The 18,028-nt window shown below is 46.5% G+C and overlaps 1 protein-coding gene across 1 annotated transcript in view; it reads left to right on the plus strand.

Moving 5' to 3' along the window:
* Nucleotides 1-1,585: 1,585 nt before the first annotated feature.
* Nucleotides 1,586-18,028, plus strand: part of LOC139833873 (uncharacterized) — a 35,290-nt gene continuing 18,847 nt past the window's right edge. The window contains exons 1-2 of the mRNA XM_071824233.1: nucleotides 1,586-1,826; nucleotides 1,916-2,367. Of these exons, the coding sequence (XP_071680334.1) occupies nucleotides 1,586-1,826; nucleotides 1,916-2,367 (693 nt within the window). The remainder of the gene's footprint in view (nucleotides 1,827-1,915; nucleotides 2,368-18,028) is intronic.

Below are 18,028 nucleotides of genomic sequence, written 5' to 3' on the forward strand. Positions count from 1 at the left end.
CTGATTCCCTCAAGAGGAGAATCAAAACGCTCGTGAAGATAGGCCGGGGCCAACCGGTCCCGGAACTGATCAAGGATATCTACACAAACGACCAGTGTCCTCCGGTAAGCTCTGTTCTTTTCGTTGCTTCAAACTTCACAGGTTTTTGGATGTTAACTTTGACTTTTATTCATATTCCTCCCAGCACAACACTTTGGCGGAGGAAAACTTCCGCACCATTCTTCGTGTCCCTGTCAGCGGCGACGCAGCGGAGGAGGTTCCGGAGGACGAAGAGGAGGAAGAGGAACAGGCACCCCGCAAGGCAGCCCCTCGACCTTCGAAGCGTCCCCGCGCCAAAGCTTCCGGCTCAGAAGCCGGAGCTAGCGGCGAGGCCTCCGCCAAGAAGTCCAAGACCATAAGGCCACCTCCGCTAGACTCGAGGAAAGCGAAATGTGCACGCCTGAAGATGCTTTCAACAGCTGGCAAACGCTCGCGCCCCATCATCCCCGGCGCCCCGTAAGTTTCCGAATATGGTGCACCTCTATTTTGGCGAAATTATTTCTTATTCGATCCCTTTCACTTGTTTGCAGGAATCCGAGTACCACTGCCACGCGGACCATCAGCCAAGAGCCTATTACTAAATACATGAAAAAGTCTCCGGCAGTTGGTCCTACTACTCCAGCTCCGCCAAGTACCTCCCACCCTACTCCTCGGCCGTCTCCCCCTCAGGCTGATCAATCTCCCCCTCCTGCCGCAAACACTCCACCGGAAATAATTCCGGTTAGCAGCGAGAAAGTGGGCAGAGAAGATCCTAAGGCCAAAGGCCCTGCCCAAGAAGACGCAGAAGAACAAGGCCAAGGAGAGGCTGAAGTCACTTCTTCTGAGAAGGCCGGAAATGGCGCTGGCGACATCGTCATTTTTCCGAAAAACTTTGGAGATCCGGCTGACACCACTTCCACCCCCAAGGCATATGCTACCACGTTTTTCAACAAGTTAACCGAGGCGGAGAAATGGGAGCTTGAACAAGACTTGCTCAACACCATGCTGAACAACGCCTGGGGGAAGCCTGACGTCGCGACATCGGAAATCCAGGACTTTAAGAAGGATGTCGGCCAGTTCTTCGACAAACTCATCTGCAAGCAAAAGGTACTCCCCAGTAGCCCCCAAGCATGTAGGCGGAAACTCAAAGAATAGTTAGCGCTTAGATGCTTAGAGAAAGATTACTTCCGGGAAAGTTTTTAAATTGGATCAGTAGCCCCCAAGCATTATGGCGGAAAGGTTCCGGCAATAATGCTTTGAAGGAAACCACTGTTACAGGCCGAATTTTTACTCCTGCCCTGTCTATGTTTTACAGGAACAGCAGGCGCTGCATTACGAGCTGCACAAGAACATTGCCCTTCAGCGCCGCGTTACTCTGAATCAGGCGAAAAATATCCGGACTCTGAAAGATGCGAATGCGGAACTGAACAAACAACTGGCGGACGCCCAAGGTTGGTTTCCGTCTTTTTCGTCATTAGTTCATATTCCGACTTTGAACTTGCTTTTGACTTATGTTATTATAGGCGCATCCTCTTCCCTTGCTACAGCCTCGTCGGAACTTGAGAACATGCGCTCCTCGTACCAAGAATTGGAAACGAAACTAAAGGAGGCGGAACTAAAGAGGGAGCAGGCCGAGAAACAGCTGGCGGAGAAAAACTCCGAGCACATCAGGGAAAAGGGCGAATTTATATTGAAAAGAAATGCTGACAGCGAGACCATCAAGAGGCAGCAGAAAGAGCTCTATGGGTTCCAGAAATATATGGAGACCGCGGAACATCACTGGGACTTGCTCAACGAGAACATCTTGGGTACTATGCTGAAACCTTGTCTAGATGTTTGCTCCGACCTTTTTCTTTGTGCTCAAATTGCATGCTTATATCCTGATTATCTTATGCAGAGCCGCTTGGGTATCCGGAAAAGCGTCGGAATTTGTTCCCACGAGACGACCTTCTTCAACTTGCAGGCGATGATTGCAAAGATCTCATCTCCGCCTCCCGCAAGATATGCTACAACTTATCCATCAAGAGGAGTCGCACTTGCAACGTTCGCAAACTTGTTAGAAAAGTGGACGTTCTTCCGGAGCTGGTGACGGATCTACAAGCATCATCAGCCCGAGGCGCAGCTGCAATGACCTTAACTATGTGCTTAGCACATAACCCGGAGCTTGATCTTGAGCAGGTAACCACGGGCGTTCCTCCGGATGCGGATGTTAACGCGCTCCTGGATGCAGTGAGCGGCTACGACACCCGTATCGCGCGCAGGATCCGGCATGATGAATTCTACGACAAGGTCGTTCTTCCTGCGGACGAGCCCTTGGAAGCCGAACTTCAAAAGGAGCGCGACGCGGAGGCGCGACCTGCGGAATCCGGAACCCAATTTACCTGGACCAGCTCCAAGGACGCTCCCCGAGAGGAACCCAAGACCAGCGCTGCAGCTTCTGAAGAAGAGGAAGAAAGTGATGAAGACGTGTCATCTCCGGCCGAAGACGCCAAGGAAAAAGATCCAGAGGGCAAGACTTCTCCGGCTAAGGGGGAGTGAAAACTTTTATTCCTGCGGGAGAAACAATGCATCATTTTGGCCCCAGCGAGGGTTTGTAATATAACTTTAATTCTTAAGTATCTAGGGACGAAACAATTATGCGTGGGCGGAAAACTTATCCTGCTATCCGTTAGAATTATTTGCATGTTTCGTTTGTTAAAAGCAAGTGCTGGTTTGTTAATTTTCCGGCTTACTCGTTTGACCTTCCACAAGCCGGAAAACCTTTGGCCGGAAACGCTCGCCTGCGGTGACGAAGCCCAATGGCGTCCGTCCATAACCGCGGAAACAAGCCCCCAGCCTAGGTGCCGGAAGTCGCTACCAGGAATCCACGAGTTCGCAACGAAAAAAATTTCCACCAGAAAACTTAGGCTTACGTCCTAAGGGACGATTTTGAAAATCACAACTTTCATACGCGCCTAGGCGCAAACATCCAGCTCTGCGGTTTTAGTCGGAAAAAACATACATGATCGAAAATGAACAAGTAAAGGAGGTAAAAGACTCAAAGAGTGAACCATAAGCTTTATTTCATTGATCATGTATAACTATTACAGAGTTTGTAACTCGGAAAAAATATGCTAAGTGTAGAAAGGACGTAGCTGTGCGATGTTCCAAGGGCGATCTGTCTCGTCGTAGATGTCATCCGGATCCTCACGCTTGCGTTTCCGGTGCCAATTAGCAGGTCTATCCTTCAGCTCACGGAAATCAACAAGGTAGTACGACCCGTTATGAAGCACTTTGCTAATGACGAAGGGTCCTTCCCATGGAGATTGCAGCTTATGGTCTTTCACCTGTCGAAGGCGGAGGACCAGGTCTCCTGCCATGAAGGAGCGATTCCGAACTCGACGACTGTGATAGCGTCGGAGCTTCTGCTGGTAGATGGAGGAGCGCTGGTCAGCTAAGTTCCGAGCTTCCTCGATCAGGTCCACAGATAGCTGTCTGGCCTCGTCAGCTGTTTCTTCATTGTAGGTGGAAACGCGCGGTGAATCATGGATGATGTCGGAGGGAAGCACGGCTTTGGATCCGTATACCAGGAAAAATGGGTAAACCCTGTTGATCTGTTAGGGGTAGTTCGTAAACTCCACAAAACAGCTTCCAACTCATCAGCCCAAGCTCCAGCTGCTCGTCGCAGCGGTTCTTCAAGGCGCGGTTTAATTCCTGATAATATTAGGCCATTAGCCCTTTCAACCTGACCATTGGATTGTGGGTGAGCCACAGAGGCAAGGTCCAGCCGAATCCCTAATGTCTCACAATAATCCCTCAATTCTCCTTGAGCGAAGTTTGTGCCATTATCTATGATTATGCTGTGTGGGATGCCGAATCTCATCACGAGGCTGCAAACAAATTTTAGTGCCGTAGCACCATCGGCTTTCCTCACTGGCTTTGCCTCGATCCACTTGCTGAATTTGTCAACAGCGACCAGGAGGTATTCAAAACCGCCAGGAGATGATCTTTTTAACTTACTGATACGTCTCCAACGTATCTATAATTTCTGATGTTCCATGCTTGTTTTATGACAATACCAACATGTTTTGTTCACACTTTATATCATTTTTATGCGTTTTCCGGAACTAACCTATTGACGAGATGCCGAAAGGCCAGTTGTTGTTTTCTGCTGTTTTTGGTTTCAGAAATCCTAGTAACGAAATATTCTCGGAATTGGACGAAATCAACGCCCAGGTTCCTATTTTGCCCGGAAGCATCCAGAACACACGAGAACCGCCAGAGGAGGGGCACAGGCCCACCAAACCCTAGGCCGGCGCGGCCAGGGGGGGCCCGCACCCTCCTATAGTGTGGGCACCCCTTCGACCTCCTGACGCCGCCTCTTCCGCCTATTTAAAGCCTCCGTCGCGAAAACCCTGACACGTTCGACGAAACCCACAGAAACCTTCCAGAGCCGCCGCCATCGCGAAGCCAAGATCTGGGGGACAGGAGTCTCTGTTCCGGCACGCCGCCGGAACGGGGAAGTGCCCCCGGAAGGCTCCTCCATCGACACCGCTGCCATCTCCACCGCCATCTTCATCACCGCTGCTGCTCCCATGAGGAGGGAGTAGTTCTCCATCGAGGCTCGGGGCTGTACCGGTAGCTATGTGGTTAATCTCTCTCCTATGTACTTCAATACAATGATCTCATGAGCTGCTTTACATGATTGAGATCCATATGATGAGCTTTGTATCGCTACTAGTTGTGTGCTACTCATGTGATGTTATTAAAGTAGTCTATTCCTCCTGCATGGTGTAAAGGTGACTAGTGTGTGCACCATGTGGTTCTTGTCGTAGGCTATGAGCATGATCTCTTGTAGATTGTGGAGTTAATTATCATTATGATAGTATTGATGTGATCTATTCCTCCTTCATAGTGTAATGTGGACAGTGTGTGCACTATGTTAGTTCTTGGTTTATTTTGCAATGATCTATTATGCTCTAAGGTTATTTAAATATGAACATTGAATTGTGGAGCTTGTTAACTCCGGCATTGAGGGTTCGTGTAATCCTACGCAATGTGTTCATCATCCAACAAAAGAGTGTATGTAGCATATATGAGAAAGAGTTATTTATTATGCGATCAATGTTGAGAGTGTCCACTAGTGAAAGTGTAATCCCTAGGCCTTGTTCCAAAATACTGCTATCGCTGCTTGTTTACTGTTTTACTGTGTTACTATTGCTGCGTTACTACTGCTTGTTTACTGTCCTGGGCAAAGCAATTTTCTGTTGCTGTTGCTACTACTTATTTATACCACCTGTATTTCACTATCTCTTCGCCGAACTAGTGCACCTATTAGGTGTGTTGGGGACACAAGAGACTTCTTGCTTTGTGGTTGCAGGGTTGCATGAGAGGGATATCTTTGACCTCTTCCTCCCTGAGTTCGATAAACCTTGGGTGATCCACTTAAGGGAAAACTTGCTGCTGTTCTACAAACCTCTGCTCTTGGAGGCCCAACACTGTCTACAGGAAAAGGAGGGGGCGTAGACATCAAGCTATTTTCTGGCGCCGTTGCCGGGGAGGAAAGGTAAAAGGTACTCACACTCCGGATCCCGGCTACTAAGCTATTTTCCGGCGCCGTTGTAAGTACTCGAAGCTATTTCCTTTAGATCCTGCAATTGCAACTTTTTGTTTCTTGTTTACACTAGTTAGGCATAATGGAAAACAACAACAAAATTGGTGAGCTTTTTAGTCTTTTTCCTGATTTAGAATTGTTTGATGCGAAAATTAAAAAACCTATGGAACCTTATTTGCATGCTAGTAGCGATGTTATTAGTATGAATGCAATTACTGCTAATGCTATGGAGAAGTCTAAGCTTGGGGAAGCTAGTTTTTGTGATCTTTTTAGCTTCCCATCTTTAGGGGAGAAAATTTGCTCTGATAATACTTTATCTCCCATATGCAATAACTCTAATGATGCTTCTGATTTTTTAAATCCACCTGCTGAAAGTATTCCGTATAAAATACCTATGAAAATTATTGAACGTGTTATGGACAACCACTATAAAGGGGATGGAACTGTCCATCCTAGAGATCATTTACTGTTTTTGCACGAATTATGCGGGTTATTCAAGTGTGCAGGTATCTCTATGGATGAAGTGAAGAAGAAGCTATTCTCCGTTTTCATTGCCCGGTAAAGCGGCGCATTGGTATAAATTGTTGGAGAATAGTCATTCTCTTGGTTGGGAGGAAATTGTATCTCTCTTTTATTCTAAATTTTATCCTCCTCATGAAGTGCATATTGATAGGAATTATATTTATAACTTTTATCCTCGTGATGGAGAGAGTATTTCTCAAGCGTGGGGGAGATTGAAATCACTAATGCTCAAATGTCCCATTCATGAGCTACCCCGTAATGTTATTGTTAACAATTTTTATGCGAGGCTTTCAGGACAACACAAGGACTATCTGGATGCCTATTCGGAGGGATCTTTCACAAGCAAGGAGGTTGAAGCTAGGTGGGATCTTCTTGATCGGATTGAGGACAACGCTGAAGGATGGGAGAACGACAAAGGTAAAGAGTCAGGTATAAATTATGATTATGAATGCATTGAAGCTTTTATGGATACCGATAAATTTCGAAATATGAGTGCTACTTATGGTCTTGACTCTCAAGTTGCTGTAAATCTTTATAAAGCCTTTGCTTCTTATTTTGAATTGCCTAAAGAGAATTTCGATAAGTATCATGAACCTTTTACAGAGGCTTGCATGAAGAATGAAATTGTTGTTAATTATTGCAATAAGCATGCTCAAACTCCTAAGAATGCTATTTCCTATAAGCATGTTAATTTTTGTGGAATGCATAGACCTTGTGGAATTAATCAAGTCAAAGATGAATATTGCATCCATCATATTAATGAAAAAACTAGAAAGTGGCTTAGGGCTCTAGATGATCTTGGTAAAAAAGTTTGTGCCCTCTATCCTTTTATTTGTGAAGTTTGCCATGAAGTGGGTCATTTTAATTTTCAATGCTCCTCCAATGATAATTTGAACCCAATGAGTGCTGCAAATTTGTATTGTGATGATGAAATTACTCCTAATCAGCATGATGAACTTACTTTATTTTTGGGGTGTGAAGAACTGTCGAGAAAAATCTCTTTGTTACATATGAGTGATCTTGATATTGATGATGTCCTGCATGGGTGTTTTTCTTATTGCATTGATAATAGCCATACAAATACTTACATACAAAATATTTTAGAAGATGACACCTTGCCAAAATATGATAGGACCGCCATGTGTTTTGAACTAATTAATGAAAAGGAGGAATCCTCCCAAGTTTCTTCTATTGTTTCTAAAAGTAAATCAGGTTATGCGGACAAGCCACCCTTCAAGCCTCTTCCTCCTAAAGAAGGAAATGAGGAGAAGGAAGAGAAGAAGAAGAAGAAAGGAACGAAGAAGAAGAAGAAGAAGAAGAAGAAGAAGGAGAATAAAAAGAAAGAGGTAACGGCGTATCCCCGCGTGAATGAGATAACGCTAAGTAACCGTAAGTATGTTGCTCCTAATGATTATTGTGATAATGAATCTAAATATGATGATCTTCCTATGCCCTTTACATACATTAGAGATCGTGATTTGAATGAGCACACTACTTTTGATATTGCAAATCTCTGGGAAACTAATTCTGAAAATGATAATGATAATAATTGCCATAGTGTCTGTGCTATCCATGCTTCCTCCCATAATGATATAGAAAGCTCTAAGCTTGGGGAAGAGGTGTTTGAAAATCCTTTTGCTACTAATCATTATGTGTTTGATACATCTCCTTCTAATAACAACGATGGTATGGTCATAGATAAACCGACTGTGAAAGATAACTATTCTATTTCTTATGATGACACTGTGCCTCCGATCTTTGATGATTATTATAAAGAATGCTATGATATAGGTTATAGCTACCCTTATGAAACTTGTCATAGTCATGATTGGATTACCAAAAACAATTCTTTTAATATGCAACTTGTTTACCATGTTCAAATTCTTGATAATAATCTTGCTCCAATTACTATTAATGAGAATAACTCTTCTTATGCCAAAATTAATGATACTTCTATGCATATGAACCATGATAAGAATGTTTTAAGTGATGGGTATATTGTGGATTTCATCAATGATGCTACTGAAAGTTATTATGAGAGAGGGAAATATGGTTATATGCATCTTAATAATATTAAGTTTCCCCTCTTTATGTTGAGAATCTTGAAGTTACTCGTGTTTTATCCTCTTATGCTTGTCACTTTGTTCTTCATGAATTCATTTGTGTACAAGATTCCTCTGCATAGGAAGCATGTTAGGCTTAAATGTGTTTTGAATTTGCCTCTTGAAGCTCTCTTTTGCTTCAAATACTATTTCTTGCGGGTGCATCACCAAAACTGCTGAGCCCATCTTAATGGCTATAAAGAAAGAACTTCTTGGGAGATAACCCATGTATTATTTTGCTACAGTACTTTGTTTTATATTTGTGTCTTGGAAGTTGTTTACTACTGTAGCAACCTCTCCTTATCTTAGTTTTATGTTTTGTTGTGCCAAGTAAAGTCGTTGATAGAAAAGTTCATACTAGATTTGGATTACTGCGCAGAAACAGATTTCTTTGCTGTCACGAATCTGGGCTAAATTCTCTGTAGGTAACTCAGAAAATTAAGCCAATTTACGTGAGTGATCCTCAGATATGTACGCAACTTTCATTTAATTTGAGCATTTTCATTTGAGCAAGTCTGGTGCCCCAATAAAATTCGTCAATATGAACTGTTCAGTTTTTGACAGATTCTGCCTTTTATTTCGCATTGCCAGTTTTGTTATGTTCGATGGATATTTCGATTCCATTGACTTTCAGTAGCTTTGTGCAATGTCCAGAAGTGTTAAGAATGATTATGTCACCTCTGAACATGTATATTTTGATTATGCACTAACCCTCTAATGAGTTTGTTTCGAGTTTGGTGTGGAGGAAGTTTTCAAGGGTCAAGAGAGGAGGATGATATACTACGATCAAGAAGAGTGAAAAGTCTAAGCTTGGGGATGCCCCGGTGGTTCATCCCTGCATATTTCAAGAAGACTCAAGCATCTAAGCTTGGGGATGCCCAAGGCATCCCCTTCTTCATCGACAAATTATCAGGTTCCTTCTCTTGAAACTATATTTTTATTCAGTCACATCTTATGTACTTTACTTGGAGCGTCTGTGTGCTCTTGTTTTTGTTTTTGTTTGAATAAATACTTGTGTGGGAGAGAGACACGCTCCGCTGGTTCGTATGAACACATGTGTTCTTAGTTTTTAATGTTCATGGCGAAGGTTGAAACTGCTTTGTTAATTGTTATATGGTTGGAAACGGAAAATGCTACATGTAGTAATTGGTATGATGTCTTGAATAACTTGATACTTGGCAATTGTTGTGCTCTTGTTTAAGCTCTTGCATCATATACTTTGCACCTATTAGTGAAGAAATACATAGAGCTTGTTAAAATTTGGATTGCATGAGTGGTTTCTCTAGAGTCTAGATATTTTCTAGTGAGGTGTTTGAACAACAAGGAAGACGATGTATAGTCTTATAATGCTTGTAATATGTCTTTTATGTAAGTTTTGATGTACTAGTTTATGCTTGTGTTTGCTTCAAACAACCTTGCTAGCCTAAGCCTTGTATCGAGAAGGATTACTTCTCATGCATCTGAAACCCTTGAGCCAACCACTATGCCATTCGAATCCACCATACCTACCTACTACATGGTATTTCTCCGCCATTCCAAAGTAAATTGCTTGAAGTGCTACCTTTAAATTTCTATCCTCTACCTTTGCAATATATAGCTCATGGGACAAATAGCTTAAAAACTATTGTGGTATTGAATATGTACTTATGCATTTTATTTCTTATAAGTTGCTTGTTGTGCGATAACCATGTTCCTGGGGACGCCATCAACTACCCTTTGTTGAATATCATGTGAGTTGCTATGCATGTTCGTCTTGTCTGAAGTAAGGGAGATCTACCACCTTATGGTTAAGCATGCATATTGTTAGAGAAGAACATTGGGCCGCTAACTAAAGCCATGATCCATGGTGGAAGTTTCAGTTTTGGACAATATCCTCAACCTCATATGAGAAAAATAATTGTTGCTACATGCTTATGCATAAAAGAGGAGTCCATTATCTGTTGTCTATGTTGTCCCGGTATGGATGTCTAAGTTGAGAATAATCAATAGCGAGAAATCCGATGCGAGCTTTCTCCTTAGACCTTTGTACAGGCGGCATAGAGGTACCCCTTTGTGACACTTGGTTAAAACATGTGCATTGCGATGATCCGGTAGTCCAAGCTAATTAGGACAAGGTGCGGGCACTATTAGTATACTATGCATGAGACTTGCAACTTGTAGGATATAATTTACATGATACATATGCTTTATTACTACCGTTGACAAAATTGTTTCTTGCTTTCAAAACCAAAGCTCTAGCACAAATATAGCAATCAATGCTTCCCTCTGCGAAGGGCCTTTTCTTTTACTTTTATGTTGAGTCAGTTTACCCATTTCTCTCTATCTTAGAAGCAAACACTTGTGTTAACTGTGCATTGATTCTTACATACTTGCTTATTGCACTTGTTATATTGCTTTGCATTGACAACTATCCATAAGATATACATGTTGCAAGTTGAAAGCAACCGCTGAAACTTAATCTTCCATTGTGTTGTTTCAATACCTTTTACTAAGAATTTATTGCTTTATGAGTAACTCTTATGCAAGACTTATTGATGCTTGTCTTGAAAATACTATTCATGAAAAGTCTTTGCTATATGATTCAATTGTTTACTCATTGCATTTACATTGTTTCGAATCGCTGCATTCATCTCATAAGCTTTACAATGGTATGATTAAGATTATGTTGGTAGAATGTTACCTCAGAAATTATCTTTTATCGTTTACCTACTCGAGGACGAGTAGGAACTAAGCTTGGGGATGCTGATACGTCTCCAACGTATCTATAGTTTCTGATGTTCCATGCTTGTTTTATGACAATACCAACATGTTTTGTTCACACTTTATATCATTTTTATGCGTTTTCCGGAACTAACCTATTGACGAGATGCCGAAAGGCCAGTTGTTGTTTTCTGCTGTTTTTGGTTTCAGAAATCCTAGTAACGAAATATTCTCGGAATTGGACGAAATCAACGCCCAGGTTCCTATTTTGCCCGGAAGCATCCAGAACACACGAGAACCGCCAGAGGAGGGGCACAGGCCCACCAAACCCTAGGCCGGCGCGGCCAGGGGGGGCCCACGCCCCCTATAGTGTGGGCACCCCTTCGACCTCCTGACGCCGCCTCTTCCGCCTATTTAAAGCCTCCGTCGCGAAAACCCTGACACGTTCGACGAAACCCACAGAAACCTTCCAGAGCCGCCGCCATCGCGAAGCCAAGATCTGGGGGACAGGAGTCTCTGTTCCGGCACGCCGCCGGAACGGGGAAGTGCCCCCGGAAGGCTCCTCCATCGACACCGCTGCCATCTCCACCGCCATCTTCATCACCGCTGCTGCTCCCATGAGGAGGGAGTAGTTCTCCATCGAGGCTCGGGGCTGTACCGGTAGCTATGTGGTTAATCTCTCTCCTATGTACTTCAATACAATGATCTCATGAGCTGCTTTACATGATTGAGATCCATATGATGAGCTTTGTATCGCTACTAGTTGTGTGCTACTCATGTGATGTTATTAAAGTAGTCTATTCCTCCTGCATGGTGTAAAGGTGACTAGTGTGTGCACCATGTGGTTCTTGTCGTAGGCTATGATCATGATCTCTTGTAGATTGTGGAGTTAATTATCATTATGATAGTATTGATGTGATCTATTCCTCCTTCATAGTGTAATGTGGACAGTGTGTGCACTATGTTAGTTCTTGGTTTATTTTGCAATGATCTATTATGCTCTAAGGTTATTTAAATATGAACATTGAATTGTGGAGCTTGTTAACTCCGGCATTGAGGGTTCGTGTAATCCTACGCAATGTGTTCATCATCCAACAAAAGAGTGTATGTAGCACATATGAGAAAGAGTTATTTATTATGTGATCAATGTTGAGAGTGTCCACTAGTGAAAGTGTAATCCCTAGGCCTTGTTCCTAAATACTGCTATCGCTGCTTGTTTACTGTTTTACTGTGTTACTATTGCTGCGTTACTACTGCTTGTTTACTGTACTGGGCAAAGCACTTTTCTGGTGCCGTTGCTATTGCTTATTTATACCACCTGTATTTCACTATCTCTTCGCCGAACTAGTGCACCTATTAGGTGTGTTGGGGACACAAGAGACTTCTTGCTTTGTGGTTGCAGGGTTGCATGAGAGGGATATCTTTGACCTCTTCCTCCCTGAGTTCGATAAACCTTGGGTGATCCACTTAAGGGAAAACTTGCTGCTGTTCTACAAACCTCTGCTCTTGGAGGCCCAACACTGTCTACAGGAAAAGGAGGGGGCGTAGACATCACTTACCAACCATATCGAGCCCCCAGACCGCAAATGGCCAGGTGATAGGTATGGTCTTCAGCTCTTGGGCTGGAGCGTTTGGTTGAGTAGCGTAGTACTGACAACCTCGGCAGGTCTTGACTATTTTGTCAGCATCTTCTTTAGCTATGAGCCAGTAAAAACCTAACCGAAAAGCTTTTGCAACGAGTGACCTGGGGGCGGCATGATGCCCGCAGTCCCCTGCATGGATCTCTCTGAGGATTTCAATGCCATCTTGATTGGAGACGCATTTGAGAAATACCCCTGTTGCACTTCGTTTGTAGAGCTGTCCATCAACAATTGTGTAGGATCTTGCTCGTCTGACGATCTGTCGCGCGAGGAGCTCGTCCTCTGGCAACTTCTGATCGATGAGGTAGTCCAGGAAAGGCTGTGTCCAAGCCGGAATGATAGCCATCACTTCCCTAGCCGGAGACACTGCCACTTCTGGGTTTTCCGGGTTAGCGCCCTTCACCGAGGGTATCCGGAGATGCTCCAGGAAAATGCCAGGCGGAATTTGCTTCCTGCCGGATCCGAGCTTGGATAGCATGTCTGCCGCTGTGTTATCGTCTCTCCTGACGTACTTGACTTCGTATCCGAGGAAGCACTTGGCGATCTCGTCAACTTCGTCTCTGTAGGCCGCCATGACGGAGTTTCTGGCGTTCCAGGTTCCGGCTACTTGTTGTGCCACCAGGCCAGAGTCTCCACAGCATATGATGTGCTTGATCCCGATTTCCTTAGCGATGCGCAGACCGTGTAGTAGAGCCTCGTATTCCGCCATATTGTTTGTAGCTTCGAAGTGGATCTGCAGAACATACTGCAGTTCTTCTCCGGTAGGGGACTTCAGGGTGACTCCGGCTCCTGAGCCTTGATGCTGCTTGGATCCATCGAAGTGCATGACCCATGTTTCTGGTTCCGGCTCCAGACTTGCATCCGGAGCTTCTGTCCAATCTGCGACGAATTCTGCCAAGACTTGGGATTTGACCGCAGTCCTAGGCTTGTAAGCGATGTCGAAGGCGGATAATTCGATGCCCCATTTAGCCGTACGCCCTGTTGCGTCAGCGTTGTTGAGAATTGTTGACAGCGGAGCCTTGCTCACAACTGTTACTGGGTGCTCTTGGAAATAATGTCTCAGCTTCCGGCTACCTAGGAACACTCCGTAAGCTAGCTTCTGAAAGTGAGGGTATCTTTGCTTTGACTCCGTCAGCACCTCGCTAATGTAGTAGACAGGTCTTTGGACGTCATATTCATGACCTTCTTCCTTTCGCTCCACCACGATGACGAGGCTGATGACTTTGTTGGTAGCTACCAGATAAAGGAGCATCGGCTCTGACTCTGCTGGGGCTGCCAAGATAGGTGGGGAGGTGAGTATTTCCTTCAACCCCCGAAGAGCTGTGTCGGCTGCGTCGTCCCAGACAAATTCGTCTGTTTTCTTCAGCAGCTTGTATAAAGGTAGCGCCTTCTCGCCAAGACGGCTAACAAACCTACTGATTGCTGCGACGCAACCAGTTAGTCGTTGCACATCTTTAAGACAAGTTGCCCGTTTGATACACAGGATTGCCTTGATTTTTTCCGGATTAACCTCAATGCCTCTGTGAGAGACTATGAAGCCAAGGAGTTTTCCGGCTGGCACGCCAAAGACGCACTTCAGCGGATTCAACATCATCTTGTACCTGCGGAGGTTGTCGAAGGTTTCTGTGAGGTCGCTGATCAAGTCGGATCCTTTCCGGGTCATGACCGCGATGTCGTCGACGTAAGCGTGCACGTTCCGGCCGATTTGGTCCTTCAGGCACCGCTGCATCGTACGTTGGTAGGTGACACCTGCGTTTTTCAAACCAAAAGGCATAGTAACATAGCAGTAAGTACCAAACGGGGTAATGAATGAAGTCGCCTTTTGGTCGGATTCCTTCATCTGGATCTGATGATACCCGGAATACGCATCAAGAAAACACAGAAGTTCCGCCCCCGCCGTCGAATCAGTGACTTGGTCAATGCGCGGCAAGGGGAACGGATCCTTCGGGCAATGCTTGTTCAAGCCGGAGTAATTGATGCACATTCTTAGTATTTCAGTGTTCTTTTTGGGTACAAGGACGGGATTTGCGACCCAATCGGTGTGGATAACTTCTATTACAAAACCTGCCTCTAGTAACTTAGCTAGTTCCATTCCTATGGCGCGGCGCTTCTTATCCCCAAAGCGTCGCATAGCTTGCTTCACCGGTTTAGCCCCCGGATTTATGTTGAGGTAGTGCTCGGCGAATTCCCTAGGTACTCCGGACATGTCAGAAGGTTGCCATGCGAAGATATCCATGTTAGCGCGGAGGAACTCGACGAGCGCGTCTTCCTATTTGGGGTCCATGTTGGCTCCGACTGAAACCTGCTTGGAAGGGTCGCCTTTGATGAGGTCGTGCTTCTTGGTTTCTATCGCGGCCTTGAAGGAGGTTTTCTGCTCGGAGATCTGCTTCTTGGTGGTCTGCATTTCAGTCGGATCCACCGCGGCTCTGTAGCCTTTCAGCTCCTCTCCAGATATCACAGACTCTGCGAAGGCGGCTTCGCCTAACTCGCACTCATGAGCCTTTTTGTAGTCTCCGGATACGGTAATCATACCCTTAGGACCCGGAATTTTGAGCTTGTTGTAGATGTAGCATGCTCTTGCGTGGAACTTGTGGTAGGTGGGCCTGCCGAAGATGACGTGGTAGGAGCTTTTAAATGGCACAACTTCAAACGTGATCTTTTCTTCGCGGAAATTGTGAACATCGCCAAAAGCCACGGGAAGTGTGATGCTGCCGAGGGAATTCGCCTTCTTACCCGGAACCACGCCATGAAACTCAGTGTTGCTGTGTTTGAGCTGTTCCTTGGTGAGGTTCATCCGCTCTAGAGTCTCCAGGTACATGATGTTCAAGCTGGCTCCGCCATCCATGAGGCACTTGGAGAAGTCATACCCGTCTATGCGGGGACTTACAACCAAGGCGTAGCATTCTTTTGGCACAATGGCAGGGTGATCCTCCCTATCAAATGTGCACGGGATTTCCGACCACCTGACATACTGCGGCACAGCCGGAACTGTGGCGTTCAGGATCCGGGTAGCTGACTTGGCAGCGCGGACTGTTGGGGTTCCGAGGAAAGTGTGGTAAGCCCCCACGCTCTTTTTCTCGAATGGGTTGGATTTACCTGCGGATCCTACCTTGGGATCCGGCGAGTTATCATCCTCGTCCATCGCCTCGGAACTATCTTCCTCTTTGTCCTTCTTGCCCTTGCCTCCCTTGCCGCGTGGGCGGTGCTTCCGGGCTCGCTTGTATCCTGCCTCCGGGTCGTTTTTTAGATCATTGACCCACTTGCAGTTGCGGTTGGTGTGAGTGGACTTCCCTGTAACCGGATCCAGGTGGGCCGTGCAGGCATGTCTGTACTCCTCGTAGGTTTGCGGGGCGCGGGATCCGCCACCGTGACCTCAGTGGCATGCTGCTGACCCCTGCCGGCTCCGCCTCCATGGCCGCGTCCTCTTCCGCCTCCTGAACCTCCGCGTTGAAACGCCATGGCGACCATCTCGGATCCGCCACTCTTCTGGTCATCAGGGTCTTGCGTTTATGGCTGCTGCTGTTGCCGTTATCACGGTTCTTCTTTTGTTGATGTAGGGGGATTGCTGTAGCTGCGAGATCACCGCCTGCGTCATCATCGGCGGCAGTATGATCACTGGCAATGGAGATCATTTCATCCAAAGTCAGCTTATTTGAGTTAGCCAAACGAGTGAGCGTATGCCTCAGCAATCCTCCCCTCTGCAGTCCACCAATGAAGGCGTACATGGCGGTGGTGTGGTCGACGTTTTCGCACTCATTCCTGCATGCCAACCATCGTGTGAGGTAGTTTCTTGAGGTTTCTCCTTTCTTCTGGATGCAGGCTTGCAGGTCGCTTGCCGTGGCAGGTCTTTTGTAGGTGCCTCTGAAGTGTTTCTCGAAAGCGGTCTTCAGGTCGAACCAGCAAAAGATGGAGTTCTTCTCGAGGTCACTGAGCCAGATCCGGGCTGGACCTACAAGGTACAACTGGAGCATGCGGCAGGCGATGTTAGGGGTTCCTCCGGCAAAGGTTACTGCATTATAGTAATCCTCAATCCAGGTATCCGGCCGTTCGGTGCCATCATAATGCTTCAGGTTTCCGGGTAGCTTGAGGTTCATCCTTGGCTTTGGTTCCTCTCGAATCATCCTGCCAAAGCACTTTGGACCAATGTAGTCGGTTCTGTATTCGTTAAGGCGTTCCCGCGCGTCGCGCGAGCCGTGGCGAGGAGATTGTGAGCGAGAGCGAGATCTCCGGCCATCGCCTCCGCCTCCACCTCCGCCACCACCGCTAGGTGGTGGTGAGGGATACCTGCGAGGTGGTCGGTCCGATTTCTTGCTTCCGCCTTCCGATTCTCCTCGGCCTTCCCGGTGTTGGCTCCGGCTTCTGTGGCTGCCTTCGCCGTGGCGCTGGCTGCCCTGGTCGTTCCGGCTCTGGCGAGGCTCCGGGTCACGGCTCCAGCGCGGCTCTGGGTCGCGTTCCTCGTTCCGACTCCTCCTGGGCTCGGGCTCACGATCGTTGTTCTGGTTCCGGCGAGGTTCCGACGAGCGCTCCCTGTTTCTGTTTCTTGGCAGCACGTTGTCGCGGATAACAATCCCACCATGCCCTGGGGGCCTGGTGTTTCCGGCTGGACTACGGCGGCGAGGGGGTCGCGGGTAACCATTAGGTGGAGGAGAGGGGTTGCGATATTTGTCTCGTCCAGAGTACATTGCATCCTTTCCCTTTCTTGGATCTGACGAAGGCGTCTTTGATGGAACGGGGATCGGATTTGGGTGTTCCCTGGTTCTTCTTCTGCGCTCCGAGGATCCGGTGTGTGATTCATCATCGGGATGCCGATCGGCGCGAGCGTCCTTCTGCGCGGTGGATACACAGTTATCCGGATTGGATTCTAACCTGCGCGAAGTATCCGCCTTGCTCTGCTGCTGCATTGCTGAAGCGACAAGTTTGCGGAGGTAGTTGATATCAACCTCTTCGTCCTTCTTCTTCAACAGCTCCGCAGCTTTTAGCATGTTGTCCTTTGGGGTTTCCAGCGACTGCTGCTCTGCGGGCGTGGCGAAGTTGATTCTGCGAGGCGGAATTGCTTCTCTAACAATTCGATCGGCCTCCGCCTGCGCATAGGTCATCTTTACTTCCCACTCTTGCGCCATGCTCTTGACATGCTCGAGTGTGGCAGCAATTTCGCGATCTTGTCTGTCGAATTGGTCCACCAAACCTGCAGCTTCTGCCCTTTCATCCCTTAATGCGGCTGCGGCATCGGCGAGCTTCTTGGCTGTGGCCAGCATTTCCTTTCTAGTGGCCTCTAGAGCCTCCGGATCTACGGCGTCGCCCGGGGTTATAGGTTTGTTAAGAACTGCTCGTGCAACCATCTCTTCAGCTGACAGGAGTTCCTCCGAGGAAGAATCCCTGCGGGGTCGCTCCCGTGACAGTGGAGATCCTTGGCGGGATGGCTGAGGGTCAGATTGGTTGGTTGCCTCTTCTGA

The sequence above is a fragment of the Lolium perenne genome, chromosome 7 (assembly GCF_019359855.2).
Source record: "Lolium perenne isolate Kyuss_39 chromosome 7, Kyuss_2.0, whole genome shotgun sequence".
Classification (NCBI taxonomy): domain Eukaryota; kingdom Viridiplantae; phylum Streptophyta; class Magnoliopsida; order Poales; family Poaceae; genus Lolium; species Lolium perenne.